Source organism: Moschus berezovskii, chromosome 17 (assembly GCF_049115385.1).
Source record: "Moschus berezovskii isolate FMDL1 chromosome 17, NW_MosBer_1.0, whole genome shotgun sequence".
NCBI lineage: Eukaryota > Metazoa > Chordata > Mammalia > Artiodactyla > Moschidae > Moschus > Moschus berezovskii.
The window spans coordinates 37,758,936-37,776,855 of record NC_142476.1 but is presented as its reverse complement, the minus strand read 5'-3'; the positions used below and the strand labels follow the sequence as shown (position 1 = coordinate 37,776,855).

At 43.4% G+C, this 17,920-nt stretch overlaps 1 protein-coding gene across 1 annotated transcript; it reads right to left on the bottom strand.

Moving 5' to 3' along the window:
* Positions 1-10,758: 10,758 nt before the first annotated feature.
* On the bottom strand, positions 10,759-17,653 carry LOC148775122 (PRAME family member 27-like). Its single transcript, XM_088845038.1, has 3 exons — positions 17,367-17,653; positions 16,362-16,937; positions 10,759-11,332 (listed from the first exon to the last, which is right to left on the bottom strand). The coding sequence occupies exons 1-3, from the start codon at positions 17,651-17,653 to the stop codon at positions 10,759-10,761; spliced, it is 1,437 nt and encodes a 478-aa protein (XP_088701164.1).
* Positions 17,654-17,920: the final 267 nt, after the last annotated feature.

Below are 17,920 nucleotides of genomic sequence, written 5' to 3'. Positions count from 1 at the left end.
CCTGACTCTGCTCCAAGACGACTCCCGTTGAAGCTGCCAGGGATCAAGGGATCCAATTCAGACACTGCAAGAGCACACCTTAGACCGTCTCCCTTCCTTTCCACGGAATCCGATCAGGGCCAAGGTCGCTGCACTAGCAGGGGTGCCAGTGACGCACTTTAGCCACGGAACACTAGACGGGGCCCCCAGTGGCGGACAAAGAGCTATCTCGCTGCCTGCTTGCAACAAGCATCGCGCTAGTACTGAGGAGCCAAAACACGACTGCCAATTGTGTGCTCTATATGCATTTTACGTTTCATGAAATGAACGAAAATGCCAAACCGATCATTTCATGAATAACAAGCATGTCTCGGTAAAGACATTGAAAATGATTCCAGCTAAATCACTGATGAAACTCTGATGAGATTCAGGTAACACTACAGTGAGAGGCAAAATCAAACCCTGAAATGCCTTCTCGGGAAAGAAAGGATTTTATGGCAAACTCTGCTTGCCATCCAGAGCCACACGCTACCCTTCCACATCAGCTTACCTTAAGTAAGGAAAGGACGTCCTTATCTGAGGGTGGGAACTTACTGCTCGGCTGTGGCTTGCAGGGCGCTCAGACGTAGACGCGGCGGAGAACCCACCTGTGACTCCAGAGCCAGAAAAGGACTTTCGATTCCCATCATCCCGCTGGCCCACTGCTCAGCCAATCAGCAACGGGCACCTGATGAGTCACTAGAGCGCTCATTGGATCGATCCCGCTTGCGTCTTCAGTTCTCTCCATTAGTTGCTTGGCTCCCATATACATTCAGGGAGCAGAGATTGATGGGGTGGCCGGGTCATCAAGGATCCTTTCTCCATTCCCCAGGCAAACACTGACTGAATTCTACCATTAGAACTGAGATATAGGCAGTCCTGCTTCCCTTTGGGCTCCGCTGGTAAGGAATCTGCCTGCCATGCGGGGGACTTGTGTTTGATCCCTAGGTTTGGAAGATTCCCTTGAGGTGGAAACGGTTACTCACTTCAGTATTCTGGCCTGCAGAATCCCATGGACTACAGTCCACGGTGTTGCACGGAGTCGGACATTAGTGAAAGTTACTTAGTCCTCTGACTTTCACTCACGTCATTCCTGACTTCGGCTGTCTCTTCAGGACTGCCCATATTCTACCAGGTTACCTGCATCAGACTCACCTGTGTTGATCCTTCTGTGCAAGCAGGACATCGATTCCATCCAGGAAAACTTTTATGTTTCCCACATGATGCGTCTGCATCAGGCCCCCCAGAGTCAGGCGTACAAAGGACCACGCTTGCACCAACGCCTTTAAGGTCTTTCTGTGTCTTCCACGGAATGCTTCCATGAAGAGTTGGGTAAATTGCTCGATGGGAAGATACTCCAGAGAAGAAATGGCCAAGGCCTCTTTGGTTATTAGGCTCTTTCCTGCCAGGTTCAGGAGTCTCAGGGGGTTCTGGACACTCATCCTGAATCTACTCCTAAAGGAATCCTGTGAGAACTTGCAGGGAACAAGGCATCTTTCTCAGGTAAGCATTAACACCCCTTCATCTGTCTCCCCACCCTTCAGAGGAACTTACAATCAAAGTCACTTCTCTGGCAGTGGCGGAAGAGTCTCAGTTTTTGTACAATTTCACTCTGGACTCAGTGGGCAGAAAACCATAGCTCTGTCCCTACAGGCACCAGCACAAGCATCTCAGAAGGACCAAGGAGGAAGAAACACAACCCACTTGTCCATCCATTTCCATTCACTACTTTGCTCATGGGAAAGTTGTACCATGAGCTGAATGTTAAGTTCCATCTTTTTATGGGGGAGAAAACTTTAAATCATCACTTAGAGCCTTAAAACTATGGGAATAATAGCTTCATGTAGCCCAACACAGCCTTTACCCTCAGTTCCCACAGTTAATGTGCTAGGAAAGATGAAACAGATACTCCTTATATGAATACTACTTGCACAAACTATTTTCAAAGTTGAGAAATAAAATTTCAAAAATTTAGATGTTTTCTTTGAAAAGTAAAATCTTGTTGATTAAGATATTTTTAAATGACATAAACCAAAGCACAAATTCAGCTGTTTGGGATTAAGGCAAATTTACACTTAGAGGCAAAACCAAAGCCTTACATTTACACATCTGGAAAGAAAGAAAAAGGAAAATCTCCTTGACATCCATAGCTACGCACCACCAGTGGAAACCTGATGACCATAGGTAAGATGAGGTTGTCCTTTGCTGACATATGTAACTTACCAGCTCTGCTGTGATTGGCAGGGTAGTCAGATAGATCCAAGGCAGTGACTCCAGAGAAAGAAACTTCTGCACCTCTTCTTTGATGCCTGAGGTTTTTATAAGCCTTTCTGATCACATCATTTCCCTGTCCAACTGCTACCATCCAATCAGAAAGTGATGCCTGGTTAGATTTGGGACTGTCCTCCAGGAAAATCCTTATCAGATCTTCATATATAACCAGATGATTTGATTTAATCAGATATTCATTCAGGAGGGAATACATGGGGGGAGGAGAATCAAAGACTCAATCATGGATTCACTCCTGGAACATTTATTTTCACTAGTAGGTCACTTCTGGGGGTTTCCCAGGTATCTGAGTGGTAAAGAATCTGCCTGCCAAGCAGGAGACTCAGGTTCTGCCAGGGTTGGGAAGGTCCCTGGGGAAGGAAATGGCAACTCATTCTAGTATTCTTGCCTGGGAAATCCCATGGACAGAGGAGCCTGGTGGGCTATAGCCCATGAGGTGGCAAAAGAATTGGACACAACTTCAGTTCAGTTCAGTTCAGTCGCTCAGTCGTGTCCCACTCTCCGCGACCCCATGAATCACAGCACGCCAGGCCTCCCTGTCCATCACCAACTCCCGGAGTACACTCAAACCCATGTCCACAGAGTCGGTGATGCCATCCAGCCATCTCATTCTCTGTCGTCCCCTTCTCCTCCCGCCCCCAACCCTTCCCAGCATCAGACTCTTTTCCAGTGAGTCAACCCGTCGCATGAGGTGGCCAAAGTACTGCAGTTTCAGCTTTAGCATCAGTCCCTCCAAAGAACATCCAGGATTGATCTCCTTTAGAATGGACTGGTTGGATCTCCTTGCAGTATAAGGGACTCTCAAGAGTCTTCTCCAACACCACAGTTCAAAAGCATCGATTCTTCGGCGATCAGCCTTCTTCACAGTCCAACTCTCACATCCATACATGACCACGGGAAAAACCATAGCCTTGACTAGACGGACCTTGGTTGGCAAAGTAATGTCTCTGCTTTTCAGTGTACTATCAAGGTTGGTCATAACTTTCTTCCCAAGGAGCAAGTGTCTTTTAATTTCATGGCTGCAATCAGCATCTGCAGTGATTTTGGAGCCCAAAAAAATAAAGTCTGACACTGTTTCCACTGTTTTTCCGTCTATTTCCCATGAAGTGATGGGACCAGATGCCATGATCTTTGTTTTCTGAATGTTGAGCTTCAAACCAACCTTTTCACTCTCCTCTTTCACTTTCATCAAGAGGCTTTTGAGATCCTCTTCACTTTCTGCCATAAGGGTAGTGTCATCTGCATATCTGAGGTTATTGATATTTCTCCCAGCAATCTTGATTCCAGCTTGTGCTTCTTCCAGCCCAGCGTTCCTCATGATGTACTCTGCATATAAGTTAAATAAGCAAGGTGACAATATACAACCTTGACGTACACCTTTTCGTATTTGGAACCAGTCTGTTGTTCCATGTCCAGTTCTAACTGGACACAACTTAGCACTAAACAATAAAAACAAATGGGGTCTGTTATAGCCATAGGTGTGAGACAGGAAAGCCATTATTTGTTCCTGCCATTGGAAAGCTAAAGTGAAGTTTGAAAGCATCATTGTATTGTTTGGGAATGTTTTGACAGATCCATGTAAACAAACTGTCCCACTATTAGAGCACCTTCAAAAACACGGTGGTGTCATTCCCAAAGGAAACAACATAAATTCCTCTCTGTCAAATTGTCACTTTGTCTTTACATCAGAAGTAGAGGATCATAAGCCCATTAAAAGGAGCAAGGGAAATGCAATTGGGCATGTGCTTCATTCTCTGGGCTTAAGCCAAGGTTTCTCTTAAACAGCTGGTTCAAAATCACAATAAAGAGTAAGGGTGGGGACTGAGTAGTGAGGCGGAGGGCTGGGGGGGCATTCCTAAAAGGTCTCTGTGAATGACACAGTGTAAAATATTGTTTGTCTGTTTTTTTTGTTGTTTGTTTGTTTTTCCTCTTGGAGAACAAGAAGAATAAAAGATTTTTGGTAGGGGTTAGCAATTAAAACCCTTTTATGAATCACTGCCTTATCATGGCAAAAAGCCTTGCATAACTCAATGAAACTATAAGCCATGCCATGCAGGGCCATCCAAGACAGATGGGTCATAGTGGAGAATTCAGACTAAACATGATCCACTGGAGGAGGGAATGGCAAACCACCCCAGGATACTTGCCGTGAGAACCTCATGAACTGTATAAAAAGCCAAAAATATATGACACTGGAACATGAGCTCCCCAGGTTAGAGGTGTCCAATATGCTACTGGGAAAGAGCAGAAGACAATTACTAATAGCTTCAGAAAGAATGAAGCAGCTGGGCCAAAGTGGAAACGATGCTCAACTGTGGATATTTCTGGTGATAAAAGTAAAATTTGATGCTCTAAAGAACAGTATTGCATAGGAACCTGGAATGTTAAGTCCATGAATCAAGGTCAAGATGGAGATGACCATCTTAGGAATCAGTGAGCTAAAATGGATGGGACTGGGTGAATTTAATTCAGATGGTCATTATAGCTACTACTGTGGGCAAGAATCCCATAGAAGAAATGGAGTAGCCCTCACAATCAACAAGAGTCCAAAATGCAGTACTTGGGTGCAACCTCAAAAACGACAGACTGTTCTCGATTCATTTCCAAGGCAAGCCATTCAACATCAGTAATCCAAGTCTATGCCCCAACCACTGGTGCCAAAGAAGGTGAAGTTGTCCAGTTCTATGAAGACCTACAAGACGTTCTAGAACTAATAACAAGAAAAGATGCCCTTTTCATCATAAGGGATTGGAATGCAAAAATATGAAGTCAAGAGATGCCTGGAGTAAAAGGCAAGTTTGGCCTTGGAGTACAAAATGAAGCAAGGCAAAGATTAACAGAATTCTGCCCAGAGAATCCACTAGTCATAAGGAACCCCCTTTTTCAACAACACAAGAGACGACTTTACACATGGACATCACCAAATGATCAATACCAAATTCAAATTGATTACATTCTTTGTAGCCAAATATGGAGAAGCTGAAATCAGTCAGCAAAAAACAAGACCCAGAAATGACTGTGGCTCAGATCATCAGCTCCCTATAGCAAAATTCAGGCTTAAAATAAAGAAAGTGGGGAAAACCACTAGGACAGTCAGGTACTGCCTTGAATTAAATTCACTATGAATATAGAGTGAAGGTGATGTATAGATTCCAGGGATTAGATCTAGTAAACAGAATGCCTGAAGAACTATGGACAGAGGTTCTTGAAGAACACTGAACAGGAAGCAGTGGTACAAACCATCCCAAAGAAAAAGAAATACAAGAAGGCAGGCTGGTTGTCTGAGGAGGCTTTACAAATAGCTGAAGAAATAAAAGAAGCAAAAAGTAATGGAGAAAGGGAAAGGTACACCCAACTGAATGCTGAGTTCCACAGAATACCAAGGAAAGACAAGAAGGCCTTCTTCAATGAACAATACAAAGAAAGAGAGGAAAACAACAGAAGGGGGAAGGCTAGAGATCTCTTCAAGAAAGTTGGAAATATCAAAGGAACATTTCATCCAAAGATCATCACAATAAAGGACAGAAATTGTAAAGATATAATAGAAACAGAAGAGATCAAGAAGAGATGGCAAGAATACACAGAAGAACTGTACAAGAAAGATCTTAATGACCCAGAAAATAACAATGGTGTGGTCACTCACTCAGAGCCAAACATTATGGAGTAAAGTTAAGTGAGACTTAGGAAGCATTCCTGCCAATAAAGCTAATGGATGTGATGTAATTCAAGCAGAGCTATTGTAAAGGCTAAAAAATGATGCTATTAAAGTGTTGCACTTAATATGTCAGCAAATTTGGAAACCAGCAGGGATCACAGGACTGAAAAAGGTCAATCTTCATCCCAATACCCACGAAGGGCAGTACTAAAGAATGTTCAATCTACCAGACAATTGCACTCATCTCCCATGCTGGTAAGGTTATGGTCAAAGTCCTCCAAGCTAGGCTTCAGCATTACATGAACTGAGAACTTCCAGATGTTCAAGCTGGCTTTAGAAAAGGCAGAGGAACCAGAGATCAAATCGCCAGCATTCCCTGGATCATGGAGAAAGCAAGGGAATTCCAGAAAAAAAAATCTACCTCTATTTTCATTAACTATGCTAAACCCTTTGACTCTGGATCACAACAAACTGTGGAAAATTCTTAAAGAGATGGAAATACCAGACCATCTTACCTGTCTCCTGAGAAACCTGTATGCAGGTCAAGAAGCAACAGTTTGAGTCTTATATGGAACAACTGACTCATTAAAATTGAGAAAGGAGTACTACAAGGCTGTTTATTGTCACCCTGTTTATTTAACTTACATGCAGAGCACATGATTCGAAATGTCAGGCTGAGTGAGTTGTAAGCTGAAATCAAGGTTACTGGAAGAAATATCAACCACCACAAATATGCAGATGATACCACTCTAACAGCAGAACGTGAAGAGGGACTTAAAAGCCTCTTGGTGAGGGTGAAAGAGGCGAGTGAAAAAGTCAGCTTAAAACTCAATATTAGATCCAACCAGTCCATTCTAAAGGAGATCAGTCCTGGGTGTTCATTGGAAGGACTGATGCTGAAGCTGAAATTCCAATACTTTGGCCACCTCATGAGAAGAGTTGACTCACTGGAAAAGACTCTGATGCTGGGAGGGATTGGGGGCAGGAGGAGAAGGGGACAACAGAGAATGAGATGCCTGGATGGCATCACCAACTCGATGGAGGTGGGTTTGAGTGAACTCCGGGAGTTAGTGATGGACAGGGAGGCCTGGCGTGCTGTGACTCATGGGGTCACAAAGAGTCAAACACGAATGAGCAACTGAACTGAATTGAGTGATGATGAGCATCTTTTCATGTGTTTGTTAACCATCTGTATGTCTTCTTTGGAGAAATGCCTGTTTAGCTCTTTGGCCTATTTTTTGATTGGGTAGTTTATTTTTCTGGTATTGAGCTGCATGAGCTGCTTGTATATTTTGGAATTAATCCTTGCTATTTTTAATAGAGAATGTTCTTCCTATGCTTTCCTCTAAGAGTTTTACAGTATCCAGACTTACATTTAGTTCTTTAATCTATTTTGAGTTTATTTTTGTGTTTGGTGTTAGGGAATGCTTGAATTTTATTCTTTTTATGCTGTCCAGTTTTCCAGCATCACTTATTGAAAAGACTATCTTTTTTCCATTGTATATGCTTTTTTGTCAGAGATTAGATGACAATTGATGCATGTGTTTACCACTGGACTTTCTGTTCTGTCCCACCATTCTATATTTCACCAGTACCATGCTGTTTAATTGCTATAGTTTTGTTGTAAAGTCTGAGGTCAGAAAGCCTCATTTTTCTGCCTCGTACAGTTAAATTTTTCTCTCTCAAAGTTGCTCTGAGTATTCGTGGTCTTTCTTGCGTCCATACAAATTGTAAAATTTTTGGTTCTAATGCTGTAAAAATTGCTATTGGTAACTTGATAGGGATTGTGTTGAATCTATAGATTTCTTTGTGTAGTATGGTCATTTGACCATATTGACTCTTTCAAAAAAATACATGGTATATCTCTCCAACTGTTTATGTTATCTTTTATTTCTTTCGTCTATACCTTATAGTTTTCTGAGTACAGGTCTTTTGCCTCCTTAGATTGGTGTATTTCTAGGTATTTTATTCTTTTTTATGCAATACTAAATAGGATAATTTGATTTCTCTTTCTGATATTCTATTGTTAGTATATAGGAATGCAACAGATTTATGTGTATTAATTTTGTAAACTTTATTATTACCAAATTCATTGATGAGGTCTACTGGTTTTCTAGTAGTATATTTAGGATTTTGTATGTATACAGTCATGTCATCTGTAAACAGTGAGAGTTTCACTTTATATTTTCCAAACTGGATTTCTTGTATTTCTTTTTCTTCTCTGATTGCCAAAGCTAGGACTTTAAAAACTATGTCAATAATAGGGACAGGAGTGCACATCCTTGTCTTGTTCCTGATCTTTGAGGAAATGCTTTCAGTTTTTCACCATTAAGAATGATATTTTTGTGAGTTTGTCATATATTTTCTTTATTATGTTGAGACAAGTTCCCTTTATGCCTACTTTCCTGAGATATTTTTCATAAAAATAAGGTGTCACTTTTAACTTCTCCTTTTTCATTTCTAATTTTATTGATTTGAATCTTCTGTTTTTTACTTAAAGTGTCTGGCTAAAGGTTTACCAGTTTTGTTTGTCCTTTCATTTTAGTCACAAATGGGTGTTGAATTTTGTCAAAAGATTATTCTGCATCTATTGAGATGTTTTTCATAGATGTTTTTCATCTGTGTTTTTCATTCTTCAGTTGGTTAATGTGGTGTGCCACATTGATTGATTTGTATATACTGAAGAATCCTTGCAACCCTGGGGTGAATCCCATTTGATCATAGTGTATAATCTTTTTGATATATTGTTGGATTCTATTGATATCTGGTAGTATTTTGTTAAGGATTTTTGTGCCTATGGTCATCAGTGATATTTGCCAGTAATTTTCTTTTTTGAGCATATCTTTGTGTGGTTTTGGTATCAGGGAAATAGTGGTCCCATAAAATGAACTTGGGAGTGTTTCTTGCTCTACAACTTGATGAAATAGTAGGAGAAGGATAGGTGTTAACTCTTTAAATATTTGATAGAATTCTCCTGTGGAGCCATCTGGTCCTGGACTTTTGTTTTCTGGAAGTTTTTAAATCACAGTTTCAATTTTAGTGCTTGTGATTGGTCTGTTCATGTTTTCTCTTGCTTCCTGGTTCAGTGTTAGAAGGTTGTACCTTTCTAAGGATTTTTCTAAGTTGTCCATTTTATTATTAGTGTATAGTTGCTTGTGGGAGTCAGTCAATCCTCTGTGTTTCTGTGATGTCATTTGTAACTTATCTGTTTTCATTTCTAATTTTATTGATATGAATCCTCTCCCTCTTTTTCTTGATAAGTCTGGATAAAGGTTTATCAATTTTGCTATCAGTTTTTAGCCTCATTGATCTCTTTTATTGTTTTCTTCATTTCTATCTCATTTATTTCTGCTCTCATCTTTAAGATTTCTTTCCTTGTACTAACTTTTGTACTAACCTTGTACTAACTAGTTTCTGTTAGTTTTTTATTACCAAACTAACAAGCCCTACTTGTCAAAGTAATTTTTATCCTTTGGCTTGATCTTTTTTGGGCTCCAAAATCACTGCAGATGCTGATTGCAGCCATGAAATTAAAAGACGCTTACTCCTTGGAAGGAAAGTTATAACCAACCTAGATAGTATATTAAAAAGCAGAGACATTACTTTGTCAACAAAGGTCCGTCTAGTCAAGGCTATGGTTTTTCCAGTGGTCATGTATGGATGTGAGAGGTGGACTGTGAAGAAAGCTGATCACCAAAGAATTGATGGTTTTGAACTGTGGTGTTGGAGAAGACTCTTGAGAGTCCCTTGGACTGCAAGGAGTTCCAACCAGTCCATTCTAAAGGAGATCAATCCTGGGTGTTCACTGGAAGGACTGATGCTAAAGCTGAAACTCCAATACTCTGGCCACCTCATGCGATGAGTTGACTCACTGGAAAAGACTCTGATGCTGGGAAGGATTGGGGGCGGGAGGAGAAGGGGATGACAGAGAACGAGATGGCTGGATGGCATCACTGACTCGATGGACATGCGTTTGAGTGAACTCCGGGAGTTGGTGATGGACAGGGAGGCCTGACGTGCTGTGATTCATGGGGTCACAAAGAGTCGGACACAACTGAGCTACTGAACTGAACTGATAAACAAGTAGCCTAGGAGACCTGAGGCTCAGAATGTCTATCCCTAGAGATAACTCCAATATCTCCTATGCATTCTCCAACCTTCCCAGCAGTGGCTGAGATTTATGGACACAGCAGGAGAAGCATCAGGACTGGTCATGTCCAGGATCATGACCTAATCAGCAGTGAGAGCCCTGCCAAGAGCTCTTCAATGGCTCATTGAACACTGAATATGTTCCCCTTTCTGTGTATTAACCCAGTGAACAGCCTCAGAAATAAGTGCAGAGGGAAGAGACAACCCAGAAAGAATACAGAACTTGCTTAAATGGTAATGTTTCAGGTCATAGACAACTCTATCAGTGTCTGGAGACTCCCGATGTATAAAATGAGAAAACTGAATAATACATCAGAGAAAGCAGCAGTAAGTTTACACGGAGGGCCTCTTTATTTTTGACCATATCTTTAGAAACATCCAACCATGGGTAACTTCTTATGTGTCAAAACTCCAAATCCACCAAATGAAATTTAGGTTCATTTCTGGCTCTTTAGGACACTTGTCGAAGACCTTTTTTTCCTCTCAGAGTCAACTTTTCCCTCTGCAATCCTGCGCCTTTGCTGAATCACTTTTTCTTCTCATATTCACATTGAGCAGATATCTGAAACCATGAGTTTCTGTTCCCTTATGATGCAACTCTGTCCTAGCTTTTAGTATCCAAAGAAATTTGTGATATAGGCAGTCAACTAGGCAAGGATATTTCCCTGGTATATAATGGGCTCAGGATGATAGAATGCATGACCTTCACACTGTGGACAGGAGATAGAGCTAATCCAAATGGTCCTGGGACGTCCTAAGTCCTTCAGAATCTCAAACAGTTCAGCCCGACACTGTGCAAGTCTCTGTGGTTGACGGATTCCCCTAGACCACAAACTCTCCTGAGGGACAGGATACAGCTCTTTATTTAAACTGGGCAGTGTGGAGGTGTGTCGCAGCATCTTCTCCATGATAGCCATGGAGAGGAGGTTTCCACACATGCTGAAGGACTTGAGCTGGAAGCAATGGCTCAGGGCAGGCAGGATGGCTTCAAGATGGAAGTCCCTAATTCCACACATGTTTAAGTCCAGTTTTTCAAGTGTGCCTGCAACTTTGTCCAGCAGAACTGAGAGGAGCTCAGCATTGGAGTACGTCAGGAGGTCACCACTCAGATCCAGGCCCTTTAGCTGACTGATGTTTGGACATTGGGACAGATGGGTCAAATCTGAATCCATAAGGAGAGAGTGAATTATAGCGAGATTATCCAAGGGAGTCATCAGGCACCTGGGGAGAAAAATAACTGTCTTTTAAAATCTGGGGTGGACTGTGACCTCAAGTTAGGAGATAACAGATCTGTCTAAGGCCAAGTGCGGTCTGACCATCTGATAATGATCAAGCCCAGTTTTATTTTAGCCAGAATCATTTCATCTTCCTTGTGTGACTGGATTAAATACATACAATCTCAAATACTCTTTCCTGAGGTTTCAAGAAGAGTAAAACATGTTCCACTTCATTATGAAGATGAATGGAGATAATGGAATAGACTAAAACAAATTCAGGAGAGCCTGACATCTGGTTGCAACCAAGTATGTGCTATGCTGTGCTTAGTTGCTGTCATGTCTGACTCTTTGTGACCACATGGATTGCAGCCTGCCAGGCTCCTCGGTCCATGGAGATTCTCCAGGCAAGAATATTGTGGTGGAGATTCTCCCCAGGGGATCTTCCCAACCCAGGGATCGAACCCAGGTCTTGCACATTGCAGGCAGATTCTTTCTTTTTTTTAAATTTACAATACTGTATTGGTTTTTCCATACATTGACATGAATCTGCCCTGGGTGTACATGTGTTCACATCTTGAACCCCCCTCCAACCTCCCTCCCCATACCATCCCTCTGGTTCATCCCAGTGCACCAGCCCCGGGCATCCTGTATCATGCATCGAACCTGGACTGGCAATTCATATACATTTCATGTATATGATAATATACATGTTTCAATGTGCAGGCAGATTCTTTACCATCTGAGCCACCAAGGAAACCCCAATAAAGTATGGGCATCACTGAATTTTGGTTATAAGAGACACACTTAAGGGGCGGTCCTCAGATGGTGGAGGAATAGGACAGGGAGACCACTTTCTCCCCCACAAATTCATCAAAAGATCGTTTTAATGCCGAGCAACTTCCACAAACCAACTTCTGAATGCTGGTGGAGGACACCAGGCACCCAGAAAGACAGCCCATTCTCTTTGAAAGGAGGTAGGACAAAATATAAAAGACAAAAAGACAAAAGAGTTAAGGATGGAGATCTGTCCCAGGGAGGGAGTCTTGAAAGAGAAGTTTCCAAACACCAGGAAACCCTCTCACTGGCAGGTCTGTGGGGAGTTTTGGAATCTCAGAGGGCAGCATAACCCGGGGCGGGGGGGGGGGGGGGGGCGGTAAACAGAATATGCACCTAACTGCAACTCCCAGCAGAGAAGTAGCCCAGACGTTTGCATCTGCTACCAGTGAGTGGGGGCTGAACAGAAGGTGTGGATTGCACGTTCGGGTAAAGACTGGGCCTGAATGCCCTGAGGACAATCTGAGGGCACTAACTTGAGATAGCAACCCAAACTGTGGGATAGCCAGAGACAGAAAAAAAAAGAGAGAGAGTACTTTCCCTTGAAAAGTTCTAACCTAAGGTGCAGCCTGGCCCACTCACAGAACAAAGGACTGAGCGAAAACCCAAGGAGAGCTAGCCGGCTGTGGACCGGCCCATCCCCCCACCAGAGGAAGAGAGGCAGGTCGGCGACAGCCAGAGCCAGAAAACAAGGGGCAATTTCAGCCCCAGACATGGCATCCTGCACCAGACTGTGAGCAGGCTCCCAGTTGCTAATCAAGTCTTCCTGGGATCCTGGATGGTTGACGTCTGCCAGGAGAGTCGCAGCCAGAGATTAGCTCCCCAGAGGAGACACATGGCACACCTGAGACGGTGCTTTCGTAGTACACCCAGGAAACTGAGCAACTGGGACCAGGGAGGTGATGAAGACACACTGGCCACCAGGGACAGTGCACTCACCAAGCTTCTGGTTGCCTGAGCTGCTCGGACCTGGGAAGGGCACAAAACGCACACCCAACTGAGTCTGCGACTTTGTGGCATACCCAAGAACCTGAACCTGAGCAGCTTAGAACTCAGAAGTGCACAAAATCCAGGGCCCACTTAGGACAGTTCCCCTATAGAGCAACCTGGAGCCTGAGCAGTGTAGACTGGGAAAGCACATGCTGTGGTGAGCTGAGGCAAACACAGTGTGGTCCATAAACTGCAAGCATTCCCCACACACGCCAGTGATATTTGTTTACAGTGTTTCTCCCTCCCCACATCCCAACTGAACAAGTGAGCCTAAATAAATGACCACTTTCGCCCCCTTGTGCCAGGGTGGAAATGAGAAACTGAAGAGACTTGCAAACAGAGGAAGCCAAAATAAACAGAGAACCGCCCTGGAAGTGACAGGTGCAACAGATTAAAACCCTGTAGTTAGCATTGACTAAGCATTGGAAGGGGCCTATAGACCTTGAGAGGAAGTATAAGCTGGAACAAGGAACTATCTGAAGCTAAACTGACTCCACAAACACTCAACAGCTCTAGAGAAATTCCTAGATACAGTTACATTATTATCATTTTTTAATCTTTTAGTTCTTTATTACTCCTTTAATTTTCATTTTTAAAACCTACTATTACTTTGCAAAAAAAAAAAAGACCCTATTTTTAAAGAAAATTTCATATATATTTTTTATAATTTTTGTGATTGATTTTGTTTTGTATTTTTAATATTGTATCTTTGAGAGTCTAACCTCTACTCTAGATTTTTAATCTTTGCTTTTTGGCACTTGTTATCAATTTTGTACCTTTAACCTTCAGTAACCATTTTTACTTAAGGGTGTGATCACTGAACTGGTTGCTCTCCCCTTTTGACTCTCCCTTTTCTTCCCCAGGTCACCTCTGTCTCCTCCCTCCCCCTTCTCTTCTCTACTTAACTCTGCGAATCTCTCTGGGTGTTTTTAGCTGTGGAGAACACTTAGGGAACTGCTTACTGGCTAGATCGGTCTCTCCCCTTTTGACTCCTCCTCTTCTCCTGGTCACCTCTATCTTCCTCCTTCCTCTTCTCTTCTCCGTGTAACTCTGTGAACCTCTCTGGGTGTCCTTCACTGTGGAGAATCTTTTCACCATTAACCTAGTTGTTTTATCATCTGTGCTGTATCGATGGAGAAGTCTTGAGGCTACTGTAAGAATAAGACTGAAAGCCAGAGGCAGGGGGCTTAAATCCAAAACTTGACAACACCAGAAAACTGACTCCAGGGAACATTAATTGACAAGAGCTCATCCAAAAGCCTCCTTACCTACACTGAAACCAAGCTCCACCCAAGAGCCAACAAGTTCCAAAGCAAGACAGCACCATGCTAATTCTCCAGCAATGCAGGAACAGAGCCCTGAGCATTAAAATACAGGCTGCCCAAAGTCATACCAAAGACAGACACCTCAAAACTCACTACTCCAGAGAGGGAGGTGGGAAGGGGGTTCAGGATGGGGGATACAGGTACACCCATGGCTGATTCATGTCAATGTATGGCAAAAAGCACTACAATATTGTAATTAACCTCCAATTAATATAAATATATTAATTTTTTAAGAGACTTACTTAAAGTGCTTCTTATTCAAGCTTACTTAGGCACATGATTTGGTCTGAGGCAGTATTATCTCAGCCTTCCCAGGTGGCTCAGTGAGTAAAGAATCTGCCTGCAGTGCAGAAGTCATAAGAGAGGTGAATTCAGTCCCTGGGTTGGGAAGATCCTCTGGAGAAGGGCATGGAAACCCACTCCATATTCATGCCTGGAGAATCCCATGGATAGAGGAGCCTGGCAGGCTATAGTCCATAGGGTTCTAAAGAGTCAGGCACAACTGAAGTGACTGAACTTGCACACACACCCTTATCTTAAGGCATCTGGGTGATATGCATAGAGGATCAATTTGGGGAAGATCCGACAACATCCATTGGAAATAACAGTTTGCAGTGGCTCACTTACATCCCTACATTATTTGCAGTTGAGTTCAGTTCAGTCGCTCAGTCGTGTCCGACTCTTTGCGACCCCATGAATCACAGCACGCCAGGCCTCCCTGTCCATCACCAACTCCCGGAGTTCACTCAAACTCATGTCCACAGAGTCAGTGATGCCATCCAGCCATCTCATTCTCTGCCATCCCCTTCTCCTCCCGCCCCCAACCTTTCCCAGCATCAGAGTCTTTTCCAGTGAGTCAACTCGTCGCATGAGGTGGCCGAAGTATTGCAGTTTCAGTTTTAGCATCAATCCTTCCAATGAACACCCAGGATTGATGTCCTTTAGAATGGACTGGTTGGATCTCCTTGCAGTACAAGGGACTTTCAAGAGTCTTCTTCTCCAACACCACAGTTCAAGCCACCTACCAATTTTTAAGATCTTTTTGACTCCTGCTCTATTACCATCATCTCCAGAATCATGCATTTACTATATGTTAATTACCTTATCTGGATAAAAAGATAACCTGTTACAGACTTGGAGTTTGAGACAGACTCCTTGCGGTCACAAAACTGGAGAGCCTGGGAAAAGTTCAGCATTAAGAAATGCTCAGGACTGACAGATTTCCCTTTTCAAAGTCCCCCTTCCCTTACTTATTTTTCCAGTCATCTAGGAAAGATATCTCTTCCTAATTAAGAAATTGTGCTGTGCTCAGTCACTTCAGTTGTGTCCAACTCTTTGCAACCTATGGACTGTAGCCCGCCAGGTTCCTCTGTCCATGGCATTCTCCAGGCAATGATACTGGAGTGGGTTTCCATGCCCTCCTTCAGTGGATCTTCCCAACCTAGAAATCGAACCCATATCTCCAGTATCTCCTGCACTGCAGGCAGGCTCTATACCCACTGAGCCGCCTGGGAAGCCCAATGAAAAAATTACATACCTACTACCCATACACCCTAACACTTAGTCTGTATCTTCCTAGAAGAGTGGCCCTTTCCATATCCTCCATCCTAGTTTGGGCCACTACCTTGATTTGGGTAGTTATATGATATCACACTGGATGGTATCACTGACTCAATGCACATGAGTTTGGGTGAACTCCAGGAGTTGGTGATGGACAGGGAGGCCTGGTGTGCTGCAATTCATGGGGTCGCAAAGAGTCAGACACGACTGAGCGACTGAACTGAACTGATGATATCACAGTTCAGGATACAGTAGCATAGGGAAGAGCGCTTTTGACTTTCTAGTGTTGGGTACACTGTTACCAGGCCAGTGCTGCACACTCACCTGAGCATCTCGTTCAGGCAGCCTTCAAGGAAGGAGGGCGTCTCCAAATATAGATCCTTGAGGTGGTACAACCTGCGGAACTGAGAGGTAATTTGGACAACATGGTGATACTCTTCCTCTTCTTCAAATGCTAGCCCATGGATGTGGGAGAGATGGAGTCTCTGTATATTATTCATTTGGCCCAAGAAAGGAGCAAACATGGCCAGAGTGGACAGATGCCAAATACAATTCACTTCCACTTCCTGAATACAGTCCAGTTGCACTATACCCAGGACCTGCACAATATTTTCTAAGGACATGGAAGCGATCTTCAGTTTATTAGAGCACAGGTGTATGGAAGTTTTTCTCTGCTCCACCCACCTCATGAGGTAGATGAGGAAGTCATCCGTGGTACTTTCCTTTAAGTGAAGTTCTATGAAAACCTCTAAAGGAGCCAAGGGCTGCTCTGTCCTTGACCTGACCTCAGCCACTGATGTCATTGATGAGCTTGAGGACACATAGACACTTGATCCAGACCACATTTTCCAGAAGTCCTGGCCAATATTCCTTAAATCCAGCACCCTCAGTTTGCACCTCCTGTGGGGAAACAGCAGATTGGCTGTTTGAAGGAAGCCACAGAATGAAACCACAGACTTAGAACTGAAACTACACTCTGACTTGCCACCTGAGATTATACTTGACATTCCTACAACGTTGCCTCTTCTTTCCTCCCTGCCTGGCCTTCCTGCTTTTCCCCTTCCATCCTTCCTCAGTCTCTGCTTCTAGTACCCATAAGTATCACTAGAAGGATGTCAGGCATGTTCTTTTAGGTTTCCTGGCATCTTAGGCACTCTCTCACTGCCAGAAGGCATTTCCCCAAAGTGAACTCAGGAATAGACAAGGACTCTGAGAGTCTTCATTGGCTTCATCAAGTCTCTGGTCTATCCTTTGACCATTCACTCTCTTGACCCCAAGTGTTTCTTCACGATGTCTAGCAACCTACTAGGCTACCTGGATTAGACTTACTTGGAATGATTTTTCTGGGCAAGAAGGATATCAAGACCATCCAGAACTGCTTGTAAGGTCCCCACATGGGGCTTTTGCATTAGGCCACCCAGAGGCAGACGGACAAAGGGCCAGGCATACACCATGGCCTTCAGGGTCTCAATTCGACTCCCACAGAAGGCTTCCATGAAGAGTGGGGGGAAGAGTTCGATGGGCAGATACTCCAGAGCTGTGATGGCCAAGGCCTCATCCCTCAGCAGGCTCACTGCTGCCAGGTTCAAGAGTCTGGGTCGGGTCTGGAGACTCATCCTGACTTGGTTCCAAAAGGAATCCTGTGGGTACTTCCAAGGAACAAGACATTCTTTTCAGGTCAATCAGGAGCATACTTCAGTTTGTTTCTCCCCACCCTTGAGAGGAACCTACTTAGGGCCAAGGCCACTGCTGTAGTGGTGGTGGAATTGTTGCAGGGAAAAGCCAATTCTCTCTCCAAAATAGATCTCTCTCACTGACTTGAACCTGTTGCTTTTGTTATTATAATCATATATAATGGCCTGCCTCAGGGAACCCTGGCCCTC